This window comes from Condylostylus longicornis, unplaced genomic scaffold (genome assembly GCF_029603195.1).
Source record: "Condylostylus longicornis isolate FDR11 unplaced genomic scaffold, ASM2960319v2 ptg000038l, whole genome shotgun sequence".
Taxonomy (NCBI): domain Eukaryota; kingdom Metazoa; phylum Arthropoda; class Insecta; order Diptera; family Dolichopodidae; genus Condylostylus; species Condylostylus longicornis.
This window is the reverse complement of record NW_026578007.1, coordinates 10,228,125-10,243,000: the sequence shown is the minus strand read 5'-3', so window position 1 is coordinate 10,243,000 and position 14,876 is coordinate 10,228,125. Positions and strand designations below refer to the sequence as shown.

General features: G+C 26.2%; 1 protein-coding gene across 1 annotated transcript; it reads right to left on the bottom strand.

Moving 5' to 3' along the window:
• Positions 1-12,961: 12,961 nt before the first annotated feature.
• LOC129609284 (uncharacterized) lies at positions 12,962-13,288 on the bottom strand. Its single transcript, XM_055521216.1, has one exon. It carries the CDS (start codon positions 13,286-13,288, stop codon positions 12,962-12,964), a length of 327 nt encoding a protein of 108 aa, XP_055377191.1.
• Between the last annotated feature and the right edge of the window lie 1,588 nt (positions 13,289-14,876).

Genomic DNA, 14,876 nt, shown 5'->3' with positions numbered 1-14,876 from the left:
AGTTCATTAAAACATCTCAAAATTTTCATTGTTCTTGCTATTTTCAGCTTTATGGTAAACGCTCATTGTATTAAGTTTTTCTTATTAAATTTCCTTAGATGTAAATATTTATGTATGTAATTTTAGCCATTTTGTTGTTCGTTTTAAAATTTTAATTCAATTCTAATTCCTTATATATTTTTCTCTTCATAATGTTTTGATTTTGAATTGACAGCAATTTTTCAAAAAAATTTGTCTTGAGTTCGAATCCAAATTTTTTCTTTTTTTTTTTAAAAAAATTGAATATTTTCATTTTGAATTGAAAATGAAAAAAAAAAAATTTTATCCTCGTGAATATTTAAAAAATAAAAATATTTTTGAAAAATATATGTATACTATAATTTGGTGGTTTATATTAAGAGTTTGTTCCTATGTATTTTGTGTGAATGTTGTTGTGTTTGTTAGTTGTTGTGTGAATGTGTTATTAGATTAAGTTAAAAGTTTTCAAAACATTTTCTAGACATAGATTTTCAGAATAGCAGTACGACCGCGAGGCTTAAGGGTAGTCACTGGTAAATTTTTAGACCGGACTTAGGTCTGGATCCGTCAAAATTTTGACATTTTTTGTGTTTATACAAAAATAATATGCTTGAGTTCAAATTCGAATTTTACCATTTCTAAAAAAAATAATATATTTGTTTTTTTTTTTTTGTATTTTAATATTTTTTTTTTATAAAAATTAATAAAATTTTTATTTAAATAAATTGTATATGTCTCAAATTTTGATTAATTCAAAATTATATATTATTTTGTATTTACATTATTAATAGAAGAAAGAAAAAATTATAAGAAAATTTTAAATAACAAAATGAAAATTTATTAATTTCTATCTCAAATAAAGAACAATTTATTTACGGGAATTAAACATTATTGCAAAAATTTAACAATTTCAATATTGTTGAATGATTAAGATGGAGAAAAGAGAATTCGTATTGCATTGCAAGAAACAATTAAATTTAGAGAATTGTAATTTTAAAAAGGCAAATCTGAAAGTTATCAAAATTAATTATGTAGTATGTAGATGGATTGGAGATGAATGGAGAATTTTCAGAACGCGTAGAAGGAGACATTTTGTAATTTTCAAAATAACTAAAGTACCAATTTATAATAAACTTGTTCAGTTCACAAATCACATTCATTTTTTTTTATAATTTGAACCGGGTGAAATTGTAGGAAGCTTTTGTAAACCATGCATGGGATTTTAAAAATAAGGCATTCTAGAAAATAATTAATTTAAATTAAAATTGAATAACTCATAAATATTATTCTTTTAGTTATATATCATTGATGTGCTCGCATTGGAATCTTAATTTGGCCCTCATCCAGACTGTTATTGTTGGTTATGGTAAATCAAAATCAATTAAAAGCTACATGGGATGTCTGAATTATGCTATTTTTAATTTTACACATACACTTTGTATATATTAAGGCAATTATCACTTTTACTGTCATTAAATCCAATTTAAGTTTAGCTATTTGTCCTTTTTTTAGAGTGCTTGTTAGCGCCTTCCTTCCACCCTCTTTCCAATAATATTTATGAATACAGAAAACATCAAACAAAAAAAAAAGTAAAGAAAAATCAAAATAAATAAAAAATCACAAAAAAAAAATATTTTCTATTTTTGCAATAAATTGCAAGATGAATTACCATATCACAACAACAACAACAATGAAAAGAGAAGAAAATAAATAAAGAATGAGAGAAAGAGTTTTTGTAACATGAAAATTTCAAATGCATATAAAAAAAAACAAAGAAATGGAAAAAAATTCAGTTATCAAAGAACATGAAAAAAAAATGATGTTTTTCCATTTGAAATTGGAGTTTTATATCTGACATTTTAGTTATCTTTCTCTGAAATAAACTGCATACAATAATATTGTGTAAATGTTTGTATGTTTGAATATGTAAATGAAAATGTTATTATTCTCATCTACTGAATTTTCAATTCAGTTGTTGCTCTTCAACACTCAAATATATCTACATACATATATTCAAATACCAGCTTCAATAGATTTGCATATTTAATGATAAAATATTAGTGCGTTTTCCATTTTAAATTCATTTAAAATGTTACAATATTATTATACATACATGGTGGAAATGATGAAATGCTACACAGAGAAATGAAAGAAATTAATAAAAGTTATTTAAGTAAAGTGCGAAGTACAATACATAAACTAAGGAGTAAGAACTGGCATTTACGTTATGATTCTCATATTTGTCAAATCACGCAGTAATCGAAAAGATAAATCTTTATAAAAGCGAGATTTTATTGTTTCTTAAAAGCAAAAACATGAATTTTAAATCGAATTAGAATAGAAGCTGTTCTACTAATAAGAAGGTGTTGTACAAAAATTATTGTCGTGTTAAAAGCTACACGTTGGTTAAAAACTTTCCATTGCACCGCATTTCAGAAACAGATAGAGAAAACCTACATAGGAAGGACGATGTAAAGGGAACTGTGAACTTCTAAATCCATAGACCAAAGATAATGGATGGTATTATTCACAAATTTGTAACTAACATTATTATAACAATCATATATTAAAAGATTCTTACAAATCAAACTAATTGGCTTTTTGTACCTATTTATATAAATTTCAACAATCTCATAAAATAAAAGAAATAAAATTCACACTTCTAGCGTTAAATTTTCTCAACAATTTTTTGACTATTCAATTTAAAACTATGGTTAAGCAGATCTCATCATCTTTTGGTTCTACAGCTCCGGGTGAGCCTTGACCTTGTTCACAATTTCCCCCCAAACTTCACGGTTCTGGGCAGCTGCCCTCCAGTCATGGACCTCAATTCTTCTAAAATCGGCCTCTATACCATCGAGCCATCTAGATCGAAGCCTACCTCTTGCCCTTGTGTTGTTTGGTCTTGAGAATTCTTTTCTGCTCTCGATGCTCTGACATTCGAGATACGTGTTCTGCCCATCTTAGTCTGTGTCTCTTAATATATTTGGTGATATTTTTGCCATCAATTAGTTGTTCTACCTCTCGATTTGATCTTATTTCATATTCTCCGTTTTTGTTTAATTTAGGACAAAATAATTTTCGGAGCAGTCTGTGTATTATAATTGTCTTGTGCATATATAATCTGCTTAACTTATATAAGTTAAACAGATGCGTAATAGCTAAATCTTCACATAATCTTCATTTTTATACAATATACGATGATGAGAGCTGGCACAATTAATGACGATACGCTAATTTCAAGGATCACTTAAATTTCAGAATTCATGATCAAATAAAAATAGTGCTCAAAATTTCTCATCATTTTCCATTTGTTATTCAGAGCCTATGTAAGAGAATTGAAATGAAATTTAATAATACTAGTTGTGGAGAAAATACAATACAAATTATATTTTTCAGTATTTGGATATTTTTTTCACTCTGTACAACCAACTACCAATATGTTTTACATGTAAAAGACAGTATCGACTATAGGCTAGATTATGCTTAAACATTTACGTATATACAGTGGCAAAATACAACAAAAAAAAAATATAAAAACATTTATAACATAAAATAAGTGAGTACAAGTTTTAATAACAGCAATAAAAGACTAAAAATATTTTATTTTTGCAGTTAAATAATGGAAGAATACATATGAAATAAGTAATAGCAATTGAAAAGTCTCTACTATATGAAAACTGGGATTGCTAAGCTGAGACTGCTTAAATAAAATTGTTTTTGGTTGACAATGCAAGAGATTTAATTCACAACCTAAACTGGCTTGAAAGCATTTTTTATTATTTTCAAAACAGGAATCGAGACGGGGATCATATCCAGATCGTGTGTACTTGTAAAGTCGTTCTGCATCGCTCCAATGAGAATTTAGTTGATGATATAGAAATAAACATTGTGTTATAAGCTAAATAGTACTTGAAAATCTGTTCTGCATCGCTCCAACCAGAATTTAGTTCATGATATAGAAATAAACACTGTTTTCATAATTAATTCTCGCAAATTTAATCAATCCGACCCCATTGGGTTGTAGACTAACCAGAATTTCGATATTTCATTGTAACATAAAATGAAAACAAAACCGAAAAATCTCAGACTACCTTAAAATAGAAATATTGTAAAAAAATAACATCAAAGTTACAGAACGTATTTTTATCGCCTGCGATATTGAAATTGGCAAAATAGAAGCAAAAAAATTATTAAAATGCAATGGAAATATTTTGTTTTCCATTCTATTTTTTTATCTATTTTTTTTTGGTTTGTTTTTTGTGCAATGCGTATAATTTTTATCACACCATGCACAGGCTATGTTTTCTAGATCCTTGTACATTTTCATGGCATTCCATTTTTTTTTTTATGGATCCACAATAATATGTGCATGGCTATTCCATTTCTTCATTTTTTTTTTCGTGTCTATACCGTTTTGAGAAGTCCTTTCTCGTTACTGTGTGTTTTTTTTTTGTTTTTATAATATTTTATTGCTCATATTTTATACTATCCTTTCAATTCCTTTACTATTTTTTCCTTCCCAATCTTTTCCGTTTTTTTTTGTATAATTATTTTGAATATTTTTTTTGCTATTTCTGTTATCATTTTTAATTGGATATAAAAATATTGATGCACATTTATTTTTGTTTCGACACATAATTTTAACACATTTTAAAGCTGTAAAAAAAAAAAATAAAAAATTAAAATAAATTGCGTAAAATTTACAATGTTTGAAAATTGGAATTTTGTATTTTAATATAAAAATAGCATATGGACGGAACCTGCTTATTTAATTATAGAAAAAATTTAAAGAACTTCATTCTATATAAATATTTAAAATCAGTTTTGAAGAAATATTGGTAAAAAAGTTCATTTATAGTTTCTATCCCTTCTGATTTTGTAATGATTTTTAACCTAAAAGAATCGGAACATGAAAAATAATATTTGTAGTTTTATGTTTAACGTTATAGGGACTAAACATAGAAACTAAAATCTCAACTTATTTAGTGGAGACCTTATGCATTTTGTTAGCGATTGAATAAAATATTTAAAGTTTGACAGCAACTTCTTCTAAAAATTTTTTTATTATTATTGTATAGGTGTGTGTAAGGTGGCAAGCGACCATTAACATGAGAGAATAAAAGTTTTATTTTGTTTCTTATTTTTAAATCATTTGAGCCTGAATGAGTTAAAACAGAAAAATTAGTAGTTTGTGCTTAACATTTAGTTATTCTGTTTTAAAAGGTGACAATTTTAATTACTGCGATTTTTAACATGATGACACTTTAGAGAAAATCTGAAAATTCAATTAAGATAAAAATTCTTGTCGAGTTTGAAAATTGACTTAAAAAGCTTTTAGTCTCTAATCTTTTTTATTAATGACAAGGGGAATTCTCCACAATTTGGTTGATTATGTCTTCTATAATGCAATGCACAGAAAAAAAAAAATTTTTTATAGTGAAATGTAAAACCCGGAAAATTTATTTTAATGGCGGTCATTTCTCAAGAAATAGTTTGAAAAAGTGTGCCGTCGTTTGATGATATATTATTATTTTAAGACTTGCATCTAAGTTGCGCTCCCGTAGGATAATTGCTGATCTGGTTATTATTCATGAACCTGTTTCGTCGTTTTTGTTGGAGCAGAAATGTTTTAGGAGAATTTAAACTACTTCAGGTCGGTGCAACCTTTCAATGTTCATCATCACAGTACGGATCATGTTAAGAATGAGCCGTTGACTAGAATGTTGCGTGTCACCAATTATAAATCTGGTTAATTTGATCTTGGTATTGATAAAAATGCTCTGAAGTCTATATACTTTTTAGGAATTTATAACTGTGGGATAGATATCAGTTATTTTTTTGTTCTTCCATAAAACTTTATTGAAAAATATTTTTGATCTTTCATATTAATAAACTGTGTAATCACCCTTACTAACTCTCCACCATTTCTTTCTCGTCGCCCGTTCTCGTCAAATGTCGGCGACTTTTGCTATGCAATCTTATAGATGCGTTTTGTTCGTGTAAATGCTGATTCATTTAGCTCTTTCGTGCAATATTAATTTAAATGTTAATTGATCTTAAGCAATTCATTTGAAAGTTAGTTATATATTCTTCAATAAAATTTGGAAGATTGTTTAGGAATGAAAACAAACATTCTTAATTGCAGAATAAAATAATTCTCGGAAAGGTAGATCTTGACTGTAACGTCTTGGGCAATTCTTTTGAGGGTTAAACCAAAAAAATGAAATTTAAAAATTATAATCTAGCATAAAAACTAAAAAAAAAAAATTCTACTTTATGATCTAATTGCAGATGATTCTGTTCTCCTACCTTCGTCAGCGTTTTCTCTACAAATTAATTTAAAACTTGAAGCTAAAAACGAATAACTAGTCATAATTGCCTTAGAAAATCATGGTAAGCTTTTCGATTTATTCTCTATTTTCTAACCAAATCAAGTATTCATATTTTCCTTCCTATTTTCTATTTCAATAATTTTTCAATTATTGTCAGACTTAACCCTTTCCATTTCAAGGCTGTTTTTGTTTTTATTCCACCAGCTCCACGCTAACAGATGAAGCACAGAGATAGGTTGTTTACGACGCGAATATATAACGGTGCGATAACAACTAGTTTTATTATGTAGTGGAGCTAGTGGAACAAAATCAGTGTCGAGTGACATTCGGCATTGAAGTGGAAAGAGTTAAAGTAAACTTAATAAAATTAATGAATAATTGCCACTTAAATTTATTTCTAAATTCAACCTGTTTTAATACTATATTAATCTAATAGGTAATATTATCATAATAATTTTACAAAATTTTATTATTTTCAACAACAATAAAACTTTTAATTGTATATACCAATCATATTTGTAGATTTCATTTTACCCTCATTCATTTCTTTAAAAAATAAAAAATGTCCACTTGTACAAGTTTAAAAATTTTGACATAATATTTTTTTTTTGTTCTTGCTTTTCCTATAATTTAACACCCGCATATAGTCAATTACAAATAGCCAATTAATTAAGCACTTAACGTTTATATATATGCCTACGTTTTAATTATATTATGTGCATGTACAATACTGTTATATATATACTCTATAATGAATACATATAAATATAGTGTTATAAAAAAAAAAAATTCTACACCTATAACAGTTAATTGCATAAAGAGACAATGTATATATACATATATTTTTTTTCAGGACACATAAAATTCATGTCCGCATGGAATAAAATGCAATTAGTTTGAAAAAAATAAAATTATATGACAAAAAAAAAAGAGAAAAAGAGACAAAATAAAAATGAATTTTTTTTTTTTGTAATACACGAACACGAATAAATAACGAATAAAATGAAATAAAAATTTATTATAGTTTAAATGACTTAAATGATTTTTTTGAGTAAATTTAATTACATAATTATAATTCACACATAAAACTCACGTATAACGCAAGAATATAAAAATTATAGAACACTTTTATAAAAGCTTAAATTATTTAATAAAAATTATTTGATTTTATTTTTGTGGTCTTATAATCATGTCACTTAATTATGAGTTTTTGTAATGAAAAAGGGAAGATTTTTAATTTTTTTTTTGGGATTATAATAATTATGTGACCTTCAATAATTAAATAAAGTCCTTTTTTGTATTTCAATAAGGAATAAAATTTTAATAATATTTTCTTACTGTTATAAAAATTGTTCAAAAGATTTTTAATATGTATAACAGAAATCACTCAAAATTATTTTGAAAAGAGAATTTTTACTCAAAGTTAATTATTATTATTACGGCACTGTTTTGAGTATTAATTGAACATTATTGTTATGATAATAAAATTCATGATAATAATAATTTTTTTAAATTAGAGCATTCTTGAAAGATCATGCAATAATTGAACTTTAAAAATTTTTTCTCAATTTAAATTTATGAAAACTTTAAGGGGGTTTTCGTTTATACACGCCACGCTGAAAGTTCTACATTAGAACTAAAATTTTTAAATTGCAGTGTTAAACATTATGGAAAAACTTTAGCTAAGCTTTTTTTGTTTACACAGTTTACAAATTCTGAAACTTCTAAATAATCAGTCGTTCGAAAATAACGAAAATGACATTGTTTATGAAATTGTACTCCAATACCTTTCGCCTTCTTATTCTCTTAAGACTTAAAGAAAACTTACTTTAACATCCTTCAATGTCTGAATCTGCCATTTTAAATTAAAAAAGAATAGAATTTTAAATTAAAAAAGAAAAAAAAATTCATGAGGTAGCGATAAAAATTATACTTGAAGTTTGCGCAGTTTTTAACATTTCTTTATTGCAGATTGAATTTCCGTACGTACTCTATTGCAACCAGTAATTCCCTAACGATCTATATTTTTAGTGTGTGTAGCGTGAATTTCCGAACGTACTACAAGTTAACTAAATAAATAAAAATCCCCTTAATGTGGTCAGTTAAAGCAAGAAAAATTTTAAAATTGTTGAGTTTATTCGTGCTAAAATAAAAGCAAACAACATGGTTCGATCATACGATGACTCATGACTGAAGATTGAGGTAGCTGCAATACAATTTTCAAAGCTGATTTAAAATATTTTAAGAACTAATTTTATTATCAGGCAAAATTTTGTGGAGAGAATAATTGATTCGTTCAGGATCGACTGAATTACTTGTTCTCCTTTTATTTGTTGTTGTAGAAAATATTCCCAAAATTCAGTCGACTGGCTCATTATTTCAGCATGCTCTTTTTGTTTTATTTCGATTGAAAAATTAAAATACTATTAAAACTATTTTGCATGTCGCAAATCAAAGAATTTTCAGTTTCTTCATTTCATTTTTGCGGTAAATTGCATTTCCCTTGTGTCTACGTCATAAATTCATAACGGGTGTATGTACAAATACTATATTTCATGTGTGTTTTGGCAAGAATATTTCTTTTTTATTAGTAGTTTGAAATTCCATATATGTACAATAATAATAATTCCATACTTCATGGTAAGATTCTAAAGAATAATCTTCTCAGTTTAATATTATTTTGCTCATTTCATAACTCTGAAAGAGCATAATAATGTTCAAAAGAATATAAAATGCATTATAACAGTATTTGTTATAAATGCGTTGTCTTATAATCTGCCATTTTGTTGTTAATCGAGTTTTGAAACTATTGCCCATAACAACTGTATTTTATATTTTTTAAATACAACCTCGTTGGATTTGGACTCATTAAGGATCTGGAAACTTAGATTTGAAAAATTATAAAGCAAAAATGTGCCTGAAATTGTCATGAAAATTATAATTTACTGTACCTTTAATAGGACACGGCTGCTGATTTATAGTAGTAGTAAAAATTATAATTTCAAATCAAATTGAGTGCGCGGGCAGCGGGCTATTTTCTAATCCATATTGGTTTCATACAAGTTTCTTCAAAAATAAATAAAAAACACCATGAAAAAAATATTATATTAAAAAGCGAAGAAGAAAAATACAATGCAATTTTTCATACCATTTTGTATAATTGAATTTAACTCTTTAAACTTTACCTTCATTTAATGTTGTTACAGTCTTCATTAATTTTGATAATTTTATATAAAATTAGAGCTTATTCGTTCAGTTAAATTCTTTCTTCTTTGTAATAAAATTTCTTCTTCATATCTTAATAATATAGTCACATCTCTTAAAATTCGTCAAAGCTGTCCTATCTAGTGATTTCTGGAAATCATTTGGCCTCAATTCTATTGAAATTATTTTTGTTTTTTCTTTTCTTATTTAAAATTTTATATTTTTCTGTTAATACAATTTTGATTTGATGTAAAAAGTTTTCCAAATCAAATTTGACTTTGAAAGGTCTCCAGATTTCAAAAAAAGGCTTTTATACAAATCCAAATGTAGCTCTTTTAAAAAAAAATTATTCAAATTCAAAAAAAAAAAAAATTAAAAAAAAATGGTAAAATTTGGATTTGAACTCAAGCATATTTTTCATATAAAAAACAAAAAATGTCAAAATTTTGACGGATTCAGACCTAAGTCCGGTTTAAAAATTGGCCAGCCTCTAGCTACAGCTTGTGCGGTCATACTCCAATCCTAAAAACTTAAGTTTAGAAATTGTTTTGAAAACTTTTAACTTAATCTAATAACACATTCACACAACAACTAACAAACACAACAACATTCACACAAAATATATAGGAACAAATTCTTAATATAAACCACCAAATTATTGTATACATATATTTTTTTTAAAAATATTTTTATTTTTTAAATATTTACGAGGATAAAATTTTTCTTTTTTCATTTTCAATTCAAAATGAAAAAAGAAAAATTTTAAAATTTTTTTTTTTAAAAAATGGTAAAATTTGGATTCGAACTCAAGCATATTTTTTTCGTATAAAAAATAAAAATTTTCGAAGTGTCAAAATTTTGTATAGAAAAATATAGAAAGAATTAGAATTAAATTAGAATTTCAAAATTAATAATAAAATTGACGAAAATAAATAAATAATGAAAGGAATTTGAGAAAAATGAACCGGAACTTGTGCAGAAATAATGAAGAAGTGAAAGTTATTAAAGTACAAACGTACAGAAATTGCAAAAAAATGTGGAATTATTTTATTTTCATGCAGAGGATTTTGAATTATTTTTAAAAATACACTTTTGAACAATATGCAATCAATTTTAGAGATCGAATTTGTTGCGAAGGAGGCAGAATTTAAACCGAAATTAAAAGATAGTTGGAAGAATATGGTTGAAAATATTGAAATTGATAATTTTAAAAAGATCCAAAGTCTAGGATAATAAATAGGAGCAGCTTCGGAAAAATTTTACAAGACTAGGTAAGATAATTTTGTTAAAAATATTCAAATGCTCTTAAACAAACTAATATTTTAAGATTCTTCAATGAAACCCCTACAACTTTTGTCTAGCTACATAATTATGTGATATAAAAACTATGTAGTTTGTTCAGGAAGCAATTTACTTGAAAATTAACTAATTAACTGAAATTTAGTTAAAGTTTAATTGAAAATTAGATAATATTGACATTTTTTTTTTAATTTGAAGAAAGAATTTTGGATAATTATTGAAGATTTGCCAATAATGATTTATAAAATTTTGCACCTTCTGATTGAGAATGTTACTTTAAATTTAAATGAATGAAGGAGATTATTTCTTTAGACAGTATTGCCATAGTTAAAATTTTTATTAGATATTATAATTTTAGGAAAGCATATACTAAAAATTTGAAAAAACAAAAACTTCATAAATGTTTTTGAACTTCATAAATGTTTAAATGTTTGTCAAAAAATGTCAAAAAATTTTAGATGGAAAATTAAGGAATTAATGAATTCGTTTTATTTCAACTGAGGAGCCAGAAGTTGCATTACTATTTAATTATTTTTTTATTGGATAGACAAAGTAATTTTAAAATTAGTTAAATTTCGATAATGTACTATTCAATTATAAATATTCATTCATTTTCTTCAATCACAAAGTAATCACATAAAAAGTTGAAAGAGTCAAAATAAGGATTGATCAAGGAATTTCCGAACGATCTATATTTTTAGTGTGTGTAGCGTGAATTTTCGAACGTACTACAAGTTAAAACTATTCTAGAACTAAATAAACGAAAACCTACTAATTTCATGTATCGAAACGCAATGAAGTCGTTTATTGTATTTCTTTTTCAGAAATATTCTAGAATAGAATGAAAATATTTCAACATTAACATATAATTGGGCTGAAAACGTAAAATAAAAGAAATTTTTGGCGACTTCATACTGCTTTTAAATTCGTAAATCGAAATTTTTAGATAAAACATAATCTTCTTCCATTTGCCAATCCCAAAAGGCATCCGAATTAAAGTGAATATTTTTACATTATTTTTTTATAATGATTACCACATTTTCAAATTGAATTTGCTTTTCTTATACAATTATTGTTAATATACTTAAAAAAAAAAACCGAGAATCGGTAGAGTTGATCATGTAAACTTTATGATACCCGTACGAATGAATGATTGATTTTAAGAGTTTTGTAAACTTGTAGTTGCTGCACTATTTCACCGGGCCCGACTCGAGTAACGACATAAACTCATACCATCTGAAAGATATATATAACCGAAAATAGTTTCCATGTTGTGCCATATTTGTTTATACAAAATTTCAGTACAGTGCCTTAAGTAGTTTCTGAGATAAGCATAAATACCCCAATCATATCGGATTTAAAAAGAGCCGCTGCCTCAATCACATCCGACGTTTATTATTATAAATTATTTGTGAAAATTTAATGAGAAATAAGCTCAATTAATTTTTGAATTATTATTTGGACGGATGTACGGAAAAACGGACTCAGGTTGAATCGATCCAGAGTTTGACGCTAATCAAAAATATTCACTTATGTCTGATTCTTAGCGTTACAAACGGTAAGGAGAATTAAGTATACCCTGCGAACATACGTTCGAACGGCTATAAAAAATCCCCATCATTATAAAATCTATCGATTTGTTTTAGTGTTTGTGCATAAATATTATTATTCCAAAAACAACAAATAAGATAATTTAACATTACCAGTCCATGTAGTGCCATCATTTGAAAGCAGTTTTTTTTTTTAAGTTTACAAATTTACTTTCTAGTAAAAACCAAACCACAAATTGTAATTAGCGGAAAATTTAGAAATATTTGCAAGAACCTCTTGAAGTTCAGTAAAAAGAGGATTTTTTGTAACCTGTAATTGTATCGAGACTGAAATTGTGTATAATTTCTTTACCGAGTTATGTAACATAGTTTAAATCTTAATTAAAAATCGTTTAAATCAATAACTGTGTCAACAATTTTTTTAATTCTTCGGTTTACTCTCAAGGCTATTCTCAAGAGAACAATAATTTCAATTATTTCTTTAGTGTCAAGTCGTTTTCATTATACCAAACTTACTTTTTAAAAACTTCTTCTTCTTCTTCATGACCTTTTCCCTTATTTGGGGTCGGCCCTCCTTGATCTGAGGCGCCAAGAACTCCTGTCTTGGGTTGTCTCCGCGTTCAATCCTGCTTTACTCATATCTTTGTTGATTGTGCCAAGCAATGTTGATGGTGGCCTACCTGGTCCTCTCTTAGGTATTGACAAGTTAAGTGCTTTTCTAACAGGGTGCTCCTCGTCTCTACGCATGACGTGACCATACCATCTCAGTCGTTTTTCGGCTAGTTTTTCTTTAATGTCGGCTACCTTAAATGTGCCTCTGAGATACTCATTTCTTATTTTATCTAATTTCGTCACGCCTGCGGACCACCTTAACATTCTCATTTCGGCAACATGTAATTTTTGTCCGTGTTTCTTATTTGCCGCCCAACACTCTTACTTTTTAAAAACAATTCGAATAATTTAACAAAATAGTGCCATTCAGTGCCAATCAGTGATTTAATCACACCTTTCTCTTCTCTGATTTATGTAGCAAATGATAAATTCGAAAATTCAATTGTAAAATTTTCACAAAAATTACCTATATAAATCCTGTAAAATTTAATAACAATAAGAAAATTGTTACAAAACCAAAATAATTTTTCAAAATCCTTTTATTTAAAATATTTTTTTTTTTCTACGGAGAAACTTTTGTTACGAGAAAATTATAAACCACAATTACATTAACAGGATAACGAAAAAATTACATACATAAATAGTTATATAAGATAAAAAAAAAAAATAATCAATTTTACTAAAAAAATTTGCCGATTTGTTTCAATTGAGATGAAGAAGCAATTTTATTTAATATCACACACCTTCTCTTTTGATTTCATACTGTTCTAGTGCTTACAATTTTTGAATCACTTGAGACAGGACACTGATAGGCGATGTATCAAAGACAAAATGGTAGAAAATATTGAGAATTGTAAAAAAAATCAAATTTTTAATAACCAATATTAATAACCAGATAGAAGTTGTGTGGAAAAGACACGTAACAGCAAATCACCATATGAGAACCACCACTGCATCAAAATTTAATCGGGAAAATCAAATGTTAACCGAATCCTTATAAACAACAAAACAAAAAAGAAAATTGTATTCAAATGTCCAAAATACAAAACACCGTTAAAAAGAAAAAAAAAAACAAAATTATTCCTTTACTTATGGCATGTCCTTTATTTTTCATTGAATGTTTCCCAAATAAATCCTTTTATTGTCAAGGATTTTTTAGTGGCCTTTTTTTTTGTTTTATTTTTTGTATTTTGTAGTTTTTTTTTTTTGATATTTTTTTTTTTTTATTTTCATTATTTTTTCCATGTTATATTGCAGGTATATATGAATATTTTACCGTTATACCATAAAATAACTGTAAATGTACTACTTTACAATATTATAACTGTAAATATGCTTATCTCCTATTTTTTTTTTATTATTTTTTACAAAAACGTAAAATTTCTTTTCATTTTCTCAAAATATTACAAAAGAAAATAAAAAAAAACAAAAATTTAAATCGGTCCTCAAAAATGCAATGACAAAGGAATAAGAGAAATATTGTCCAGAAATGAAAAAAAAAAATACAAACCACAAATTTTTTTAAACAGGATCAAAGATTTAACGAAAAAAATAAAATAAAATGTACACAAATTTTTAGATATATGAAATCAAAATAGTACAGAGTGTTTCATAGCATACTGAACAAACTGAATTAAACAAAAAGCTGCTTGGGATAAAAAAAATGCTTGGAATAAGTCTAAATATTATTTTAGTCATGGTTTAAACATCAAGATTTGTTCATCTTTTCTGTTTCATTTGATGAATTTTTCAAGTGTTCAAGGTTTTTAATTGAAAAAAGTCTAATTATAGAAAATTTGGAAATTAATTAGATTATCATAACTCTCAAGTACATATTTTAAATCTTACGCTCTCAAAA